The sequence below is a fragment of the Rhamphochromis longiceps genome, linkage group LG7 (genome assembly GCF_057381845.1).
Source record: "Rhamphochromis longiceps isolate RC_006_pf linkage group LG7, R_longiceps_female_GT1.1, whole genome shotgun sequence".
NCBI classification, from domain to species: Eukaryota; Metazoa; Chordata; class Actinopteri; order Cichliformes; family Cichlidae; genus Rhamphochromis; species Rhamphochromis longiceps.
Window position 1 is genome coordinate 49,806,759 of NC_140563.1, and position 19,021 is coordinate 49,825,779.

At 39.6% G+C, this 19,021-nt stretch overlaps 4 protein-coding genes across 9 annotated transcripts in view; 1 reads left to right on the forward strand and 3 right to left on the reverse strand.

Moving 5' to 3' along the window:
- Positions 1–9,218, reverse strand: part of dym (dymeclin) — a 63,883-nt gene extending 54,665 nt beyond the window's left edge. For 3 of the 6 annotated variants that reach the window (XM_085414067.1, XM_085414068.1, XM_085414063.1), the window contains exons 1-2: positions 4,661–4,886; positions 3,436–3,642 (exon numbers count right to left, since the gene is read on the reverse strand). In XM_085414067.1, coding sequence (XP_085270193.1) covers positions 3,436–3,575 — 140 coding nt within the window. In that variant the 5' untranslated portion in view covers positions 3,576–3,642; positions 4,661–4,886. Of the gene's footprint in view, positions 1–3,435; positions 3,643–4,660; positions 4,887–5,527; positions 5,753–5,843; positions 6,037–9,183 lie in introns of those variants that run through there. The other 3 variants (XM_085414066.1, XM_085414064.1, XM_085414065.1) reach the window with 3 other exon arrangements.
- Positions 7,004–8,702, reverse strand: c21h18orf32 (chromosome 21 C18orf32 homolog). Its single transcript, XM_085414071.1, has 3 exons — positions 8,571–8,702; positions 7,567–7,767; positions 7,004–7,345 (listed from the first exon to the last, which is right to left on the reverse strand). Exons 2-3 carry the CDS (start codon positions 7,744–7,746, stop codon positions 7,280–7,282), a joined length of 246 nt encoding a protein of 81 aa, XP_085270197.1. The 5' UTR covers positions 7,747–7,767; positions 8,571–8,702; the 3' UTR covers positions 7,004–7,279.
- rad1 (RAD1 homolog (S. pombe)) lies at positions 8,672–13,419 on the forward strand. Its single transcript, XM_085414070.1, has 7 exons — positions 8,672–8,781; positions 9,192–9,429; positions 9,543–9,651; positions 9,744–9,901; positions 10,119–10,219; positions 11,166–11,264; positions 12,515–13,419. Exons 2-7 carry the CDS (start codon positions 9,235–9,237, stop codon positions 12,690–12,692), a joined length of 840 nt encoding a protein of 279 aa, XP_085270196.1. The 5' UTR covers positions 8,672–8,781; positions 9,192–9,234; the 3' UTR covers positions 12,693–13,419.
- On the reverse strand, positions 13,293–17,506 carry brix1 (biogenesis of ribosomes BRX1). The gene is made up of 10 exons (XM_085414069.1): positions 17,320–17,506; positions 16,024–16,135; positions 15,887–15,930; positions 15,733–15,803; positions 15,593–15,642; positions 15,429–15,502; positions 14,409–14,459; positions 14,114–14,215; positions 13,883–14,011; positions 13,293–13,789 (listed from the first exon to the last, which is right to left on the reverse strand). The coding sequence occupies exons 1-10, from the start codon at positions 17,467–17,469 to the stop codon at positions 13,544–13,546; spliced, it is 1,029 nt and encodes a 342-aa protein (XP_085270195.1). The 5' UTR covers positions 17,470–17,506; the 3' UTR covers positions 13,293–13,543.
- Positions 17,507–19,021: the final 1,515 nt, after the last annotated feature.

A 19,021-nucleotide genomic window follows, 5' to 3' on the forward strand; every position in this document is an offset into this window, starting at 1 on the left:
TAGGTAGCTCATTTGTCTGAACTAGTGTCTAACAAACAGTTCAGGTCGTTGCTATGATGCTGTGGAAATCTAAAGGCTCTTATAACTATATTACACAGCATGCTTGTAACCGCTATGTGCAAGGTGTCTAATTTTTTTATGCATTGTGGTTATCTCTGTGCCGCTAACCACATGATTAACTTTAGTCATGTCTGTTGTATCCCAAAAGGTTGATTCTGTTCATCTGGATGTTGCGTTTTCAGTGGGAGAAACGTTCCGTCACTCATCCAAGTGACTTCTTCAGTCTCAGCTGACTGCAGGTTTCCCCAATCTTATAAACAGTACATTTGCATAACGCCTGAAACCAGCACCAATGAATGAACAATGGGCTGGGAGGTCAGTTCCTTGATCATTAGTAGGCAAATTCTCATGACCATTGATCAACAACTACTGATCAAAGCACTGATCAAATGTTTCTCCCACTAAAAACGCTACGTCCAGATGAACAGAATCAACTTTTTGGGATTTACTTACCTGGATGATTGAGCATCTGCTTTCTGTTGTCACAATGTTCTAGAAATCATTTTAAGTTTTGTTTGGTAAGTTTATATATTTGTTTGTTTAAATCCTAAAGTTCATAAAGAGACTAGCAAAAACAATATTAAAGAGCCATTTCTCCTCTGTACTTAAACACTGTAGAATTCCAGGCCATGTTTGAAGCACTCCCATCTAGTCACGTATGTGCAGTTACACCTGTTTGCTGCAGACAGAACAACCTTTTGTTGACAGGTTTAAATGTTTGTATTTTGGCCAAACTTACAATTGCCAGATTCTGATGCAAAATTCCTTTCCTGATCATTGTATGACATTTTTGTTTTTAATTTTTTAAATCATAGACGATATGTAATACTGTACAACAGATTAATGGGACAGCAGTGCAGAGGCTTCAGAACTTGCCTTAGAATTCTCTGGTTTAAAATATTTCTTTAACATTACCGGGACAGTTGTCTGTATTTTCACTGCTGCACAGCAAACAGTGACTGTTGATGATTAATTTGACAACTTTGTTTACAATTTGAAAAACAAAGTTTAAAACATTGTTCCGTCACTCAGTGTAACCCAGTAAACTGAAGAGTCCATCAAAGTGACCAGTCACAGGACCCCAGGACCCCCATCCTCCTTTCGGCTCTGCCTTCAGACAGTGAAAGTATAGTAAGTAGCAGAGAGTTACTCACGAGACTGTAAAACTGTAGCAGCATGTAGCAGCACGTCCAAAGCAGACACTCTTGTGTGCACGATGGCTTTTTTGGTGTGCGCAGCTGCTGAGTTTAACGTGCAGGCGCTTCCATTTCACTCAGATAAACAGTTGTCAATACAGGTGAAGAACAGAAGAAGAGGCAGTTTTTTCTCAGATTATTAGTAATTAAATCATTAGTGGTTTATCTTCCTAATACTTTGAGAAATCTGTCTGTTCTTCTGCTGTATTGACAACCATTCCTGTGAGCAGCTTTAGAGTTGGTGGGAACCTGATTAAGTGTGGTGCCAGACTTGACCATCTTTTACATTAACAATACCCCATACTATTACTCTTAAATGTAACCATGACAACAGCAAACACTTATCCTGACCTACACCTAATTTTACTTTACACCATTTCCTGTTTCTGTGCTATTTTAGCTAGCTGCTGGCTTCAACTACTTATTTATCATGGCACAAAGACAGTGACACTGGCCATCATTCAACTTTCAGAACAAGAGGAAATTGTGCAAAAAGATGTGTGTCCACAAACAATCAGTTTGAAGGTCTCTTGTTTGATCACGTCTCACCATGTGACTTTTTGCGTTTTAAATAATTAAAGATTTATTTCTTTTTGTTTAAAGGCCAAGTGCCTTACACAACTACAGGGTTATAAGCCTTTGAACAAATAACAGAAGTAGAGCCATTAGGGACAGCCAAACCCACTGTTGCAATACTGGAGAAGAATGACACGCATAAAACGCTGCATGAAAGTGCTACATATGTAACCAAGCCATTAGAAAAAGCAACAATGTTCCACTTTCTGAACCTGCAAGTGCTCAATGGGTTCACATGACTTTCATCATTAAAGGGTGAACATGAGGTTTCTTAAAATGTCATACAACAAAATTTGTTAAGAAATCTCTGTGTGTCCTTCTGTAGCAGACACAGCACTCCAAGAGCACTAGTTATTATAAATTACCATTCAGTAGTTTGATTCAATATAGCAGCAACCCGATATTTTAGCTATTTGTGTTTATCTTATTGAGCAGCAATTAGAGTGTAAGGGCAAATACACACAGGAAGAAACTAACACCAGAAATTTCAATGTTCAAACGGACGACTTGAAGTGATGATTACTCATGACCGACCCCCACTGTCCAAGTATACAGCAAACTGCTGTATACTTGGACAGGGCTCAACTTTTTGCCTTAATACAGACAACACTATTTCTCAGTCTTATTTTAGACAAACACTAAGTATGAATGCAAAATGTTACATGTGCCTTTTGTTTCTGTTACTTGGTAGATACTGTAGCTATATTTATTTTATGAATGGAAAACATCACAACATTAGTAGATTAATATGTAACATCAGTCAATCAGTCATGGTCCACCTGAAAGCGAGAACAAGGTGCCTTTCCTTCTCAGTGCTGTTTACAAAGGAACTAAACGTTAACGGTTAACTGGTCTGATCACAGCCAAGCAGATCAGCAGCCCTGTTAGATCATTGCTCAGGTGATCTCTGCAAACCTCCGGTTTACAGTTTAATCTTAAATCTCGGGTGTAAATCTTAAAAGGACTTTCTAACTAGAAGGCTTTGTTCCCTTGTGGTGGAGGGAACAAACCATTATTAAAAACATCAGTGCATCTAAGGGCTGCAACCCAGGAAAATTCACTTGTGTCAATATGAATTTTTCCTCCACTCTGTTTGCCTTCCTGACTTACTGCTTGTTTTGTTGGTTTTGATATGTGAAGGTTTCATCTGAGTGATTTAAAGCGTCACATTGTGTATAAAAGTTATAAAGTACAGTAAAGTGGTGTTTAGATGTCATAGCCTCAATTATTTGACTTAGCTAATAAATTACTAATTAAGTAATTGAAACGAGCAGAGTGATGCCAAGTAAAAGTTATGTGGACACCTCCCCACACCCGATTGTGTTGCGAGGTGGGGCAATTGTTTATTGGGCTGGCTATGGAACATCCTAGATATGTCTGATGGGACTAATGTGCTAGTAGGGTAGGATGTCATCGGGGATTGTAGTTGCCATGGATGGGTGTAATTGGTTTGCAACAATGTTAATGTGAGTGGTCTTTTTAAAGTAACATAAATGCTTGGAGACAAAGCAGAACACTGCAATGACTGTTTGCGGTTTTAATGTGATGGCTGACAGGTGTATTGAATTTCAGGTGTGTGCCTTAACACAGTGTTCCTTTTTACCTGCTGGTGGGACTGATGAAGGTGAAGGAGATGAGCTGGTTCCAGAAAGGGTCATTCTCCGATATGGACTCTGTGCCCACCAGGGCCTTGAGGCTGGGATTATCGGACAGGTCACTGACCTGACTGGTGTTGGCTCCCATCTTTGCTGGCTGTGCTCAGCCAGACTCGCTGCTCTTCACTGCTTTTTCACCAGGCATATGCCAAAACCTGGGACAAAGAAAATGCTTTAATCTTTGGAGGCACAAACAATAAACAACTGGGCTTCAAATTAACTACAGAGTTAGCAAGTTCATTAAGGTTAATGTGAGAATGAATGAGCTTCTGCTTACATTTATACATCTCCTACACTCAGATCTAAATAGGAATAGACAGAGGCCATCCTTGTCGCTTTGGGCTTTAAGAAACAAGGGCACCAGGGGTGCCAGGGATGACTGTGGTTCAATTGGATAGGTTCGATCCCTGGCTACTGCAGGTTGCATGGGGAAGACACTGAACCCAGAGTTGCATTCACTGGAGTGTAAATGTTTGATTAAAAGCACTTAGACATATAAAATGTGCTTGTATGAATATGTGTGAGTGTGTCTGTGTGTAAAGTTGTGATGACACGTGCTGTATAAAGTGCTCTCAGAGCTTAAGCGCAAGAGTGCTATATACGAGTGAGAGCCAGTCTATATACACTCCTGGTTCTTCATGTTCGTGCATTACAAAACCTGTAAAACAGATCTCACCAACTCAAACACAAACTCATCCTTGAAAGCCAAAGTTCACAGCATCACAGCAGGACGACACACACTGAACCAGGACATGGCTTTTGTTTTTTTTTTCTAACGACACACCTTAGACACACAGGTGTAGTCAGCATAAGTGAAGTGGAGTACAGTATTTACAATATTTGCAGTGCTAAACCATAAAGGACAATTTTTCTTTCTCCAGCAAGAGCTAAAATTACGTTTTCATATTCATTATATTATTTCAACATTTACTTTAAATGACACTATTTAAATATTTTTTTTAAATCTACTTGCACGACGTTAGCTTGACCATACTGATTTCAAGCGCAGGAAATAGCCTGCAGCTTAGCAGTTTTCACAGTAAACAATATAAACTCAAAGTCCCACATAAGAATGAAACCGGCGCTAATAAATTTCTCATTGAGGAGTGCTTTGGTTTAGCCAGTGGTTAATAACGCATATACAGAGAGCAGCCAGCTGACCGCTCAGCTTACCTGTCATAAACGCTTCTCTCAGCTCTCCGCGGCTCTGCCGATTCCCAGGACCGTTCAGGGGCGACTACTGTCTTTTAAAGTGACCTGAAGTTTAGTCCAGTTGATTTATTAAGTACGAATGACAAAGGAAAGGGTCTGAAATTGTTTTGTAATTCAGACAGTTAAGTTTACTCTACATACTCCTTTCCTCCATGTTTTCCACGTAGCCACCCTGTGCGTAATGACGACATATGGGCGTTTACTACATCTTCTTCGTGTGTTCGTCTGGTTGGAAGCTATAGAACTGCTGCCCTCTATTTTTATAACTTCTCTATTTTACATTTTTTTAATAACTAGTGCATGCCCATGCTATCGCATTGTTTCGGCTGTTCGTAAACTAACAGCAAAATATATATTAATAACATAAGATTAAAAAAAATAATAGTGGCAGTACATGTTGTTTATATGTTTAAAAAAAAAACACTTTTATTTTAGGCTATTGCTAGGTGATTTTAAGCATATATATTTCGAATTATGGGGTGTCCTGAGGCATCTTGGAAAATTGGCAGCCCGGTCAGCATCATGGTGAACGTGTTTGAATAAGGGGAAGCCAAGTTACACAACAGAACATATGCAGACACAGTAACAAGTCAATAATAGCATTCACTTCACTGGCTTAAATGTGGCTGATCAGTGTAGGGTATATTCCAATACTATAAAGATATTAAATGTTATTAACTATATTTTTCCTTTTTGAGCAATGTGTGACAAAGACAAACGTTTCCCAGCTGCTTCTATGTCTGGAGTAATTCTTGCACTGTACATGCAACACTGTTACTACTGGCAGTACACATAAATGTCAGGTCTAAATTTTTAGTTTATACCTACTTATACTCTACTCCCTCTTCACCCACGACTGCAGACCTGCTGATGGTTCCAACACCATCATTAAGTTTGCAGATGACACCACGGTGATTGGCCTCATCAGTGACAACGATGAGGCCGCCTACAGGGAGGAGGTGGATCGTCTGGCTGAGTGGTGCGACAGAAACAACCTGCTGCTTAACACCGAGAAGACCAAGGAGCTCATCGTGGACTACAGGAGGAATGCTGACCCACATCCACCCATCCACATTAAGGGGACGGCTGTGGAGCGTGTGAGCAGCTTCAAGTTCCTGGGAGTCCACATCTCCGAGGATCTCACCTGGACGACCAACTGCTCCAAGCTGGTCAAGAAGGCTCACCAGCGCCTCTTCTTCTTGAGGACTCTGAGGAAGAACCACCTGTCCTCAGACACCCTGGTGAACTTCTATCGCTGCACCATCGAGAGCATCCTGACCAACTGTATAACAGTCTGGTACGGGAACTGCTCTGCCTCGGACCGGAAGGCGTTGCAGAGGGTCGTGAAAACTGCCCAGCGCATCGCCGGAGCACCACTTCCTGCCATAAAAGACATCTACAGGAAGCGGTGTCTGAAAAGGGCTGGGAAAATCATCAAAGACCCCAGTCACCCATCACATGGACTCTTCACCCTCCTGCCCTCTGGGAGGCGCTACAGGAGCCTCCGGACTAAGACCACCAGGTACCGGAACAGCTTCTTCCCCACAGCTGTCAGACTCCTGAACTCTGCCTCCTGACATCTGACCCACGTTAAACTCATGGACTGAACATACACACACACACAATGGACAACTGTACCCTCAAACACAATAATAACATGGAGTGAACCACCACTCACAACCACTAGCACTTTATATAGCCTCTGTAGAAACTATCTACACCCTCACTTATCTTAACTGCACTACTGTATAGCTCTGTGTAAATAATCATTCTGTACATTCGATAATCTTTAATCCTACAACTGTTTACAACTTGCATAGTTCCCATTTCTGTATAGCTGTATATCTCAGATTTCTGTAAAGTTATTTATTTCATATTCTGTATAGTTTTTCATATTTATATCCTGTTCATATCCTGTACATAGCTTGTACTCACTACAGCCTGTACATACTTATAGTTATAGAATATTCACAACATACTTCATACCGTGTACATTATAACATACCATAATAGACCCATTTCTGTAATATACTTACATATCTATATTTACTGTAATATATCTATATCACTAAAGCACTTCTGGATGGATGCAAACTGCATTTCGTTGCCCTGTACCTGTGCATGTGCAATGACAATAAAGTTGAATTCTATTCTAATTCTATTCTATTCTACTTTCGTGTCAAGTTGCTAACATTCTTTCATATTTATTTTAATTATTTCAAAGTTATATGAACAAAACAGCTTTCTTAACAACTCAAATATGAAGAGAACACATTATTCAAAATGAAGAAAAAGCAGCAGAAGCACTTAAGAGGTCTTGTTTATTTTATTCATTATTTATGCTTAAAGTTTAACTTACAAAATCTATGTCCTTCAATACAATAAACAGCTGTATCAATTAATGATTAACAGAAAATATATCAACAAGATGGATGACAAAAATAAAAACAAGCTCCAAATAACAATTGGAAGGTTATAAAATCCAATTAATTCTAAGGTGATTTATAAGTTAATTTATAGTTTCTCTAGAAGAATTAAATATTTACATTGTTTCTGAAGCATTGAATATATTTTGAGGCGTCAGTCTGTCTTCTTATCCGTTGCTATTGTAGATCCATTAGCAGTGGCCTCGCCGTTGCTTTCAGGCTGAAAAACATGAGTGAAATTTTTTTTTAAAACTTCAAATCAAATAACTATGAAACTTATACGTTAAAAATGACACAACACAGAGACCCTTTGAGTGGCTCCTATTAGTTTTACTATCATTTTTAGATATATTCGCTCTATATACCAGAGCTGGGAAATATTTCCATAATTATTTTTAAGTTTCTTAATGAAAACATCACAAAAATTTTCCATTTACTTACCTTGCAAGTCCCATTACTCTTTTCACTAACTTTTTGGTCATTAGCACTGGTCTCCTGCACTGCCTTTTTGCTCCAGAATATATTAATAATGGGTGAAATAAAAGGATAGAGATAAGGCTCCAGGAACCTCTTGTAGACCCACAAGAGGACAGGAATCACAATACAGGGAATGCACACCATAGCTGGTAAAAATGGAAAAACCTACAACAGAGAAAAAATATTGTGAGTTGTAAAAAAAAAAATACATAGTAAGTTTATGGTTGGTTGTTGAGATATTGCTACAAGGTTCCTGTAGAATGATTTACTAACATTTCATGAATTTATTAACATTTATACAATAATTAAAAAACAAACAAACAAACAAACAAACAAAAACGACAAAAACAAAAACCCCACATCAAACAATCCAACATGCACTTTAAAACACGAAAATAAAGCAAAAAACATATTGGTTGAAATGACAGAAATGTGTACATAATTTGAAAAGTAACAGAATCTTGCTTTATAAATAGGTTACACAAATTTAAAAAAGAAATTTATGGCATATTTACAACAATTACTGCCTACGTTAATTTTAAACTCTTCTGGTCTATATACGTTAAAAATGACTGTACTGAGACGTTTATTATTTTGTTTGTTTTATTTATTCTGGCAGCTTGGGTCTTCCACACCGAGCGACCTGTCAGCCATACTGACGTTTTCAAAGCTAACCTGAGCTACCTTAGTTAACGGTGGAAGGAAGCTTTCTTTCACACGACTACACAAATTACTCTGTTCGTGATTTCTGTTGTTGTGTGCTGTAAATTGTTTTTCGATCATTTTTTAACTTGACACAGTTGACACACTATTGGTTTCATGCTCTCTAAGCTCAAATAAAACAGTGAGCTAAAGCTAGCGTCATATCACACCCGGTAGCTTGTTATGAAAAACTGTCACCAAAGTTCAGACAGGAAAATAAAAAGATTTGAACTGTTACACGAGGAAAAAAGAATAAAGACTCTCACCTCTCCCAATCACAAAATGATGTTGTCACGCACTACCGATGGGCAGAGTATGTTTTATGGCGAAATATCTGGAATGTTGCTGACGTAAGACGTACTTTAATCCAACTTCCGTAGAAGAAGAGCGACAGGCGGAAGTTGTTCATCACCGGGCGCCTTTCTTCAAAAACAATCACAAGAACTGCTGCGTAACAGCTTTATAAGAGACACGAAGGTAGTTACAGTTTTTCTGGGGAGAATATTTTAAATACATTAATGTATAGGAGAATCTAGATAGTACAAATGTAAATTATATTACCGTTAATTCGTGTTTTACGTCGTTTTAAACTCCAAGCGAGCCACAGTAAAAAAAAAAAAAAAAAGCTTACAAGCTTAGTACTTCAGTAAAAGCAAAGTGACAGTTCGGTGTGTGTGTGTGTGTGTGTGTGTGTGTGTGTGTGTGTGTGTGTGTGTGTGTGTGTGTGTGTGTGTGTGTGTGTGTTGTAGAATCGACACAAATCACTTTGGCGCATTTACATTCTGTCCGATTTAGAATATAAAAGATACGCCATTCAACAAAGTTTTACCTTCATGCGCATGTGATGTATGATTGGAGCGGCTAATTCGATGTGTTTACCTTTACAGGGACCTCACAGCGGGTATCTGTGCGCCTTTTTTCAGCGCTAAAATGCCTCTCTCCACTCAGTCGCAAGGCGATGACGAACAGTACGTTTTAGTGGCGAATTTGGACAATGCTCGCAATCTCTCCAACATCCTGAAAGCAATCACCTTCAAAGATCACGCCATCTTCACAGCTACAACCAACGGCCTTAAGGTCACAGTGGAGGACTCGAAATGTCTGCAGGCCAATGCCTTCATCCAGGTGTGTTTCTCTTGTATTTTGTCAGTGAACATACTTAAATGAGCAGGTATGTTTACTTTGTGTTTAATCCTATAATACTGATACCTTAGTGAAGTTGTACTCATGTCTCCCAGGCTGAGATCTTCCAAGAGTTCACCATAAGAGAAGATCTGGTGGCTTTTCAGATCAACCTCACTGTTCTCCTTGATTGCCTCAATATATTTGGTGGAACCACAACACCAGGTAAAATTCATAAAAATAAACGAATTTAAAAAAAAAACCCCACCTGAGATGGGACTCAACATGCTTTTTATCTGTTTCTTGTGATGCTGCAGGTGTATCAACAGCCTTGCGGATGTGCTACAGGGGGTATGGGTACCCTCTGACGTTGTTCCTGGAGGAAGGTGGTGTAGTGACCGTGTGCAAGATTAACACGCAAGAACCAGAAGAACCGATTGACTTTGAGTTCTGCAGCACTAATGTCACGAACAAGGTTAATTTCACTTTTTCTGTTATTAAAACTGGAATATTAAATATACAAAAAAATCAGATGGGAAACAATAAACCAATGCAAACGAATCAGTTCAGAAATTACAGTTTCTCTGGTTTCCTTACTTTACAAATCCAACGGGCATAACACTATTTGCAGGTGTTAGAAAAACAGGAAACACAACTCAGTAACAACTGATGTATCCCTGGCTCTTTTGTAGGTGATCTTGCAGTCAGAGAGTTTGAAGGAAGCCTTCTCTGAACTGGACATGACTAGTGAAGTGCTACAGATTACCATGTCCCCCAGCCAACCATACTTCAGGTGTGCTGTCCTTACTGTACTTTTTCTACAGTGTCGTGCTGGTTTATGATTACATTGCTGACCTTAAAAAAAAATCACTGTGTTTAAAAGTCCTTTACACACCAAGAGCATTGGGGGGGGGGGGGGGGGGGGCAGATGAAATTCAGAATTTAGTACACAACATATGTAAACACTGAAATGGTAGAAACAGAGACTCTAGGTTCAGAGCAACAGGGAGAATTTTGCGGTTTCATTCAGAAGTTGAAGCTGAATCACGACCGCTTATGTATGTACATCTTTCCAGATGTCATTAGGGTAGTTTGAATTCTTGTGGGCAGAGTTAGGATCACATCTGAGGGGGCAGAGAAGTCATTTTGTAGAACTGATTGTGTTTCTGTATTGAAATTGTGTTGTTTACTTTTGCTGCATCACCAGTTTTCAGTACCGGTGTGTGTTTTAAGCTACAAGTAGACTTTTGCTACCAAATGCAGTGGTTTGATTGGCAGATCTCTTTATTCTCGTTCTGAAAATTGAAAAATATCGGAGTCCGAAAAACATTTTCAACGCACAAAATCTTCAAATTAATTCTTTTTATAAGTCTGGTGTGTAAAGCTCTTAAAAGAAAAATCACTGACGATATCCACTGGGAAAAGTATTTGGGATTAGACATAATCCACTTCTGGGAAACTAAGTCTTCTTAACGGTAAAGTTGAGGCATGTTTTATGCTGGATTGTATCGATCTGATTGAAGCTAACACTAAATATAATGTATAGCTAAGCTAAAGGTAGGCACAGTGACTTTCTTCAAGGATTTGTTGTAACAAAATAGATCTTTTTCCTGTCATTCATTATCAGTGTGCTGAGGTAGTTTGCAGTCTAACTTTGCCCCCTCTGCATTATTTTTGAAAGTGCTGCTCTTTTTACCTTTCATTTATATTATTATTATTTGATTTGTTGATTTTCTAAGGTTGTCAACGTTTGGGAATGCTGGAAATGCTCATTATGATTACTCCAAAGACTCGGACATGATGGAGCTGTTTAAGTGCACCGAGACACAAACGAACAGGTTAGCACACGAACACATGCGCAGATTATTTAGACTGTAGAGAACACAAACTAGCCATAGGTGGACTGGGAGGACAGGAAGCACCAACACAGCGACTAAAACCAAATGTCATACACAGTAGAGAATGACATAGCAGAAAATGTGTGATCTTTATCTCGCTGTAAAGTCAGTCACGACTGTCTGTGACTGACTTTACTCTCATTTTCAGTCTTGACCCTTTTACATGCCTGTTCACGCATGGTTGCCAGGCAGGTAACTCTGATCATAATGTGAAAAAGTTGAAGATGTTGACATGAATAAATCCAAATATTAAAAAGTTATAACCAAATATACACATCTTTCCTTTGAGAGTCATAAAATTAGTATATCTGTTCAGTCACTGTGTCAAATATACCCTTGGACAACAAAGTTGATCAGATTCTCCAGCATCAGTCGGGTAATGCCAACAAACTAGACTGTAAATGATGACCTCCAGCAATGGTAGAAGTCATTTTTAATGAAACATAAGAAATGCTGGAATATATTTGTATTAAACTGTTGTTTAGCATTTTATTTTCTTTAAATCTAGTTTGTTTTATTTGATTGTAATTCTGAGCATTTTGTGGCTTATGTTTTGGGAAAATAATAATAACCAAAGGGCAGTGATAATATTTTTTATTATTAACAAACTAAGCTTTGAAAATATTGACACTCACTTGTGTGCACACACTAATAACTAGTGCCAGTGTCCTTAACCTAAGTATGAACTCGGATAGGTATACACTCACCTTGTAGGCGCTCTAGAAATTCCTGGAATTGGAAATACTTCACTCAAGTAGACTCCCATGGTTTGACCTTGTGTTGTATACTTGTGTGCAAACTGTAATTGCCAGCATGGCTCCTAACCAGAGGTCTGGCCACAGGACGTTGCAGCACCTGCATGCAGGTGTTTAGGATTATAATCATTTCCCCGGTGACTCTTCGTCCCCTTTACATCTCCTTAAAAGCAGACTTGTTATAACTTATGTAATAGAGCTTGTTAACTGGATACATTTGACTTGTAACTGAATAAAAAGCACAGAAAAATAATGACATTTACAACTGCAACTGGATATGCTGACACTAATGAGTCAGCACTCCTGGATCCAGTGTTAAGTGTTTTCTTGGTCTTTCTATCGTATCATGTTAAAAATCTCTGCAAGAGAAATAGTTTAGGCATAGTTTCAGCGTATCCCCGTGTAATGCTTTGTTTGTATTCTGTCTGCAAACAGATACAAGATGTCCCTCCTGAAGCCGTCCACCAAAGCCTTGGCTTTGTCCTGTAAAGTCTCCGTCAGGACAGACAACCGGGGCTTCCTCTCTCTGCAGTACCTGGTCAGGAACGACGACGGACAGATCTGCTTCGTAGAATATTACTGCTGTCCCGATGAGGAGGTGGAAGAGAACTGAGAACACCAGATTCAAATCTGACTTGTAATAAGCACCTTAACTACACACCGGAGTCCAGTTTGCCAGAGGAGGCAGGTATGGAGAAAATGCCGGACTTGTAATGGGCACAGTGGAGTAAACAGAAAATGAACTGATTCATCATTTGCCAGATTTGAGAGATGTTCTTATGCTCTCTATGATTACGCCACACGTCATAATCGTAGCTCGATGTGCTGCAGGAGTATACAGAGGCATGTTCGATGTGTGTTCAAGTACTCTATTGATTACTATGGTGACTCAGCTGTTTTCAGTCATAAGTCTCACAATTTGTGAATGTTACTCCTGAATTTGAGTCTACTTGTTAAATGCAGCTCTCTTTATATTTGCATATCAGAGCTCATCTTTTGACATATGCTTCCAGATGGCTGACAGCCTGTAAAACAGGACACATTAGACCCAGCTCACTGATCTAAAACAACTAGACAGTGATCTAAAACAACACCTGTTCTACCTATTTTGAATAGGTGTGATTTCTCTTAAGCTGTGGACACACTTCCTCCAAGTCTATGCTGACACTATTCCAAAAGCCTTTTATGGAGTATACATCACAGGATACAGAGATCAAGTTGGTATTTTATTTCTATGACATAGAAAAGAGTTTTTACTCCAACTCAATCAACATTACATCAAGAAAAACTTGTTTATTAGAAAAAGAAGAAAGGAGTTCATAAACTGGGGCAACAAAACATGATGCATATTTTCCCAAGGACTGTTTCTAATACTGTACTTGAGTCCTGACTGTGTGGTGACATTCCCATATTTTTACTGAATAATGGCAGCAGCATTCACTCAGCTTATTGCAGTCCATCCAGTTACCTGCGTGCCATCTGCATCCTTTGTCTTTTGAAAGCTTTTTGTTTTTTCTTCACCACTTTCGTCTCAGGCGCTTCCATCTGAATGTCAGCGGGCTTTTCCTCAGCCGGTGTCAGGAAGACATCCGCTGTAACGTCACTTTCCAGGTCCTCCTTCGCAGACGTCTTCTTTCCTTTCTGCATCTCCTTTACCATCTGCTTCTCTCGCACTTTGGCTGCCGCTGCCAGTCGCATCTCTCTCCGGTGCTGCAGGAGCATACAGAGAGATGTTCGATGTAAGAACATTAGTATATCAGGAACATTAATTGTAACTTCAGCTATCGTGCAATGGATTTTTACCATGTTAGGAGAACGGAAGTCTGGGTTTTCATAGAGCGTAGGCCCCCCAAAGCTCCCCTGAAAGATCTTCATGAGGTTAAGAACAAAGCGAGGCCCAATCTCCACTAGAGAGCCATCTTCCTCAATGATCTGAACACAGCCAGAGGAAAATAAGAAATATTTCATTCGGAATCTGCTCAAGCCAGGGATAAAATATCAAATGAAATTTAGAAAAGTATGGCAGAAGAGTACCTGGTAGTTTCGAAACCAAATCCTGTTGTCTGCAATGGTGAAGGTGAAAACATGGTCCACAAAAGGCTGACTCTTAGGATGGTAGCGTGGGGTGGAAAAGGTCTACAACAGAAAAAATGAATGAGTTCAGTCAGAAAATACAATTTGTTCAACTCTTCAAGAAAAAATTAAAAAAAAAAAAAAAAAATCACATCTGCTCCGTTCTTACAGTAAAAACATGATATGTAATCGGACTTTAGACTGAAAGTGTCAAAAACTGCAATCAGTTTACATTCACGCTGTCCTGGAAACGCACCTGGATGAAGAGCTCTTTCAGTAAAGCATAGTGAGGCTCCTTATCGAATTTCTGTTGAAGAAAATAAAGAGTAAAAATAAAAACTTCAGCTCTTGCTCAGGCGTTTTTTCTTAAATTCAACTTAAACACAAAAAAACTTTCACTATTCAGATCACAGGCCGAGAATTTTATATCAGAGCGAAGACATTGTGCAGAGTTTTGTGACGCTATTTGTAGGGATGGGAATTGAGAACCAGTTTATGTAGAAAACCGATTCCCAGAAGTCCAATTCCTTGGAATTGTTATTCTGCCTTTCTATCGATCGCTCTTATTGGTTCCTGCACGGTTCACCTGTCCGAGGAGGAAAGTGGCGACGCAGTCTGGAGCGTGGATATGGACACTTACTTTTATTGCACAAAAGACTGAGATAAATGGTTAAGTGGAAAACTGGACAGAAAAAACTGCATTATGCTGCTAACACAACTTCGGCACTTGTGTGGTCTGCTTTGTATTCTCCAAGAGAAAGATCTTAGTGTTCTCATTAGGGACTTGTGTTAGTGTGTGGGGTTGTAGCCTCAGGTTTATATTGTTAAATAGTGTGTTTCAGCTAAGTTATAGAGTAACATGAAAGTAATGTAACGAGTACTGTAAGGAATTATTTTTCCAGGGAGTAATTAAGTAACGTGTTCTGTGTAATATGTCTAACATGTTCTGTGTAACCTGCTCAAACATTTAACCCACAGCATGCAGTTAATTTGCATGAAGGTAATTTCTATATTGCTTCTTAGCAACTGTGGTGACTTTCAAAACGGACCCAATGACAATCGATAAGTAATCAAATCGATAAATGATATTGATCTTGGAATCGCTAAATTCTTACCAATTCCCATCCCTATTTCCTTGACTACACTAAACCATAAATATCTGATGTGGTGTTGATGAGACTCATAGTGCAACAAATTCGGAATAAAGACATACTGATTATAAACTAACAGCAAGTCTAATTTATTACTCCCGGCTTTATGACCCAGTTCTACTCACAGGATCAAACGAGAGCAGCGGCCTGGATCCTTTGAGGCAGTTTCCTGTCAGTTTGAGTTCGGCCAGTGTGTGAACTGTCAAAGAGGAGGGGCAATGCAATTATTTTTCCCAACGTATAACAAATGATTGCTGCATTTGAGGGCTTTGGTGGCGAAATAACTTACTGTTCTGGACTAGGAACTTTGCAGAAGGGCCATGGGGGCTGTTTGAAATCCTACAGGACAAGAACATGATTGAACTTAGTTCAGATTGGCTCTCCTATGAGTCTGATGTACACGAGATGTAATACCAATGAAATTCTCACCACATGTAGAGGTCCTGCTTCTTCTTGGCCTCAAAATAGAGGCACTTGTTGCAGTTTTTGATCTCACAAACCTGCCAAACAAATGACTTTATTCTCCTGGATGCTTTACATATGTTATGTAAGAGTAAACTAAGATGTTAAACAGCAAACTTACCTCGTTTATGACAAACAGCTTATCCTTTCTGTCCATTTTTGTGTCTAAGCACAAGATTTGTGGGTTAGTAAGGTAAGACAGATAACACAGGTGTTTGTGTGAAGCAATGCTGTAGGTCAGTGCTACATGACACTAACCTGCCTTTGCATGAGGCATCATGGTCCTCAGGTCCTGCATCAGGTGTCTGGTTCTGAAGTTGATCCCTCTGGAGGAGAAAATCAGAACTCTTTCCTTGTTGGTCCATTTGCCCTGTTAAAAACAGTTTAGCTCAGAACATTGAACTAAAACAAATACCAGTTTGCAATTTCAGTCTTAAAATGCAACAAAAGCAAAGAAACAGCGTTCTTCTACTACGGTTCAGAACAGATATGGGTCTGCCCGGGAGTTTTTCCCTGTCTGCGGAAGGCTGTTGGTCCATTGTTTACCTCAGCTGTCAATTCTAGGTAAGAGGGATCCACATTTATTCAATCTGGAAGAGACCGTCAAACTTTGTGGAAGTAGTACAGGTCAGTGACCTTTGACCTCCATACTGAGGTGAGTTATTGAGGATATGCTGAACCTTTCTGTTGGTAAAAGCTGCTGTTTTGATGCTTTGTGAATAAACCCTCCGATGTAAGCAAACTGCTTATTACAGCAAAACCTTTTTGGGACACTGAGTCTACTTTATAGCCAAGTGCTGTTGTTGTTTAGCCAGTGACTATGAGTAACAGCAACAACATCAGGAACAAATTAGCATGTTGTTTCCATGTACAAAAGCACTGGCTTGAGGTGAGGATAACGAGGATGACGTTTTCTTAAAATGCTGGTGAGCTTCTCTCTTTTCCTTTGCATTTTTGTTTCTTTGATGAAGGGGACCCCTTCTCCACAACCATAAAACACAAGCATAATCCTTCAAGTCTTGAGTCTGAAGACGAAGGCACGAATTTAAATTAGCCTCATAGTTCGAGTTCTACGAGTTCTCTTCCTTTGGTGTTTTACACATGTAGCCAAGCTTCAGCCTCACATGTAAAATGCGAGTAGGTGGAAATGTCCTTCCCGGCCACTGTATTTAAATAAGCTGGGGGAACATGGCCGCCGCCAAAAAAAAAATCACGAGCCATTTATGTATTTTTAATGGGTTAACGATGCGTTTATTAAAACGCATCAATTTGTTGAAAGGAACGTAATAACACACTATCATATTTTTGAGCACAACATTCTTTCTTTTTACTATTAATTAGCCTTAAATACCGACTGTACGTTTAAGAAGGCAGTTTGGTTCATATCTGTGTCGATATCAGATTGGGAATGTTAGGATATAACGAATTCCTCTATCTGATGCTACACACTGAGTAGGTTATAGATAAGTAAGTAAAGTAGCGCGTAGTTGGTAAACTGAAGTTGGCGCACCAGCTAAAATAGTTCAGTGGACAATAACACGCTATAACTCTGACCTGAGAGATCGGTGCTGGCACCGTGATCTCATGTTCCTTCTCTCTTCCCACTTCCTCTAGGCCTTTGCCTTCATCTGGTACCAGTTTTCCTTTTTTCGGCTTGAAATCAACGGAATCCTGGCCGGCACGTTTTCTCTTGAACGGCGACATGTTTGCACGCACACGCAAGTCTCCTAAAACTTATCCGAAGAAAAAAATATAACATAAAACAAAAGTTAGACTGACCTCTAGTGTCCTGGAGATGGTACCCCAACGTCTTTTTTGGATGGAGGCTCTAGAAGAAAGAAAGAAAGATCCCCTTTTTCAACCCTGGCATTGGAAAAAAAATTATTCATTTATTCGTTCATTTATGTAACTCCTGCCTGCCATAGAGACAGGAGTGGCATGATGCCAATTCCTGCCTCCACCTGCCTGCCTAACCCAATCTATGGCTGTGTCCCAATTCAGGGTCTGCACGCTTGAAGTACGCGCACTACGCATACTACGTACGGTAAGTACTAGAAGTACGAGAAGTGCGGAAGTGAGAGGCTTGTGAAATGGGACGGTCGCGCTGTACAGGTTGCCTAGCAACCATGATACTAACCGCGAGACACGTTACATACAGCATTGTTTGACAGAAATGAAGGAGAAAAATGTTTTGTTGGTCATTCATTTTTGTCATGACATCACTTTGATTAGTTGAGTATCTGAGGCTGAGACCACAGGACTGTAAAACATGATTGTTGGGCGTCATTTCTGTGCTGAACAGTCATGTAAGATTAGTTAGTAAATAACAATTAGTTAATGTTGTTCATGAGACTAAAATCATCTCACTGTGGTAATGTAAATATAATATGACCTATATAATAGTATTGTCAGATTATTATGACACACACACACACACACACACATATATATATATATGCCAAAGCGCTCCCAGGCGGAGGATAGTCCTCCCCCAACTGCTATCAGGGCAGGAGACGTTCACACCTGTGCGTCCAAACGGCAAATGAATCGCGCATGAGCGAAGTCGCTGCTCCCGCACTGACTGTAACGCAGTCAATTCTTCTTTTACTGTTATGCTGTTTTGTGGATCACAAGGTTTAAAACTACTTATAAACACACACTCTCACACACAAAGTAACTCCACCAGAGTGCCAATTTCGGGTCACTTTTGCCGGTCCAGGCCCGGATAAAGGAGCAGGGTTGGAATTGTGACATTAAAAAACAATAATTGCTAAAAGAAATTTAATTTGTAGTTCCAAATAAATTCTAACTGCATTTAGGACGTTTTTACTCACTTTATGTCTCTTCCACGATGTTATTTCTCTCTCCAACAACGTAGGTTACAATTACATTAGCATGATCAATTATGCAAATTAGGTGATGGCGTCATTTGGCGACTTCTAGCGACTTTTAGGACAACCAATAGTGATTTTCCTTACTGAGGAGTTGGCAACACTGGCGTGCAGACCTTGAATTTGGACACAGCCTATTTGTTAAGTAGCTCCAGGATGAACCCTGGGTTCCCTGTACTAAAAAGGTCAATCAGTTACCGGGTTACATCGCCATGGTAACTCATTCTGAACCTTAAGTGATCGTCTGCCAAAAAGTTCTTTCTGGTATTCGCCAAAAAAGTGATGACTCGTATTTTAATTGCTGTAATTGACTTGTTGGCCTATAACATGTGAAGCATGTGCCAAATGTTTCCCTTATGATCGCT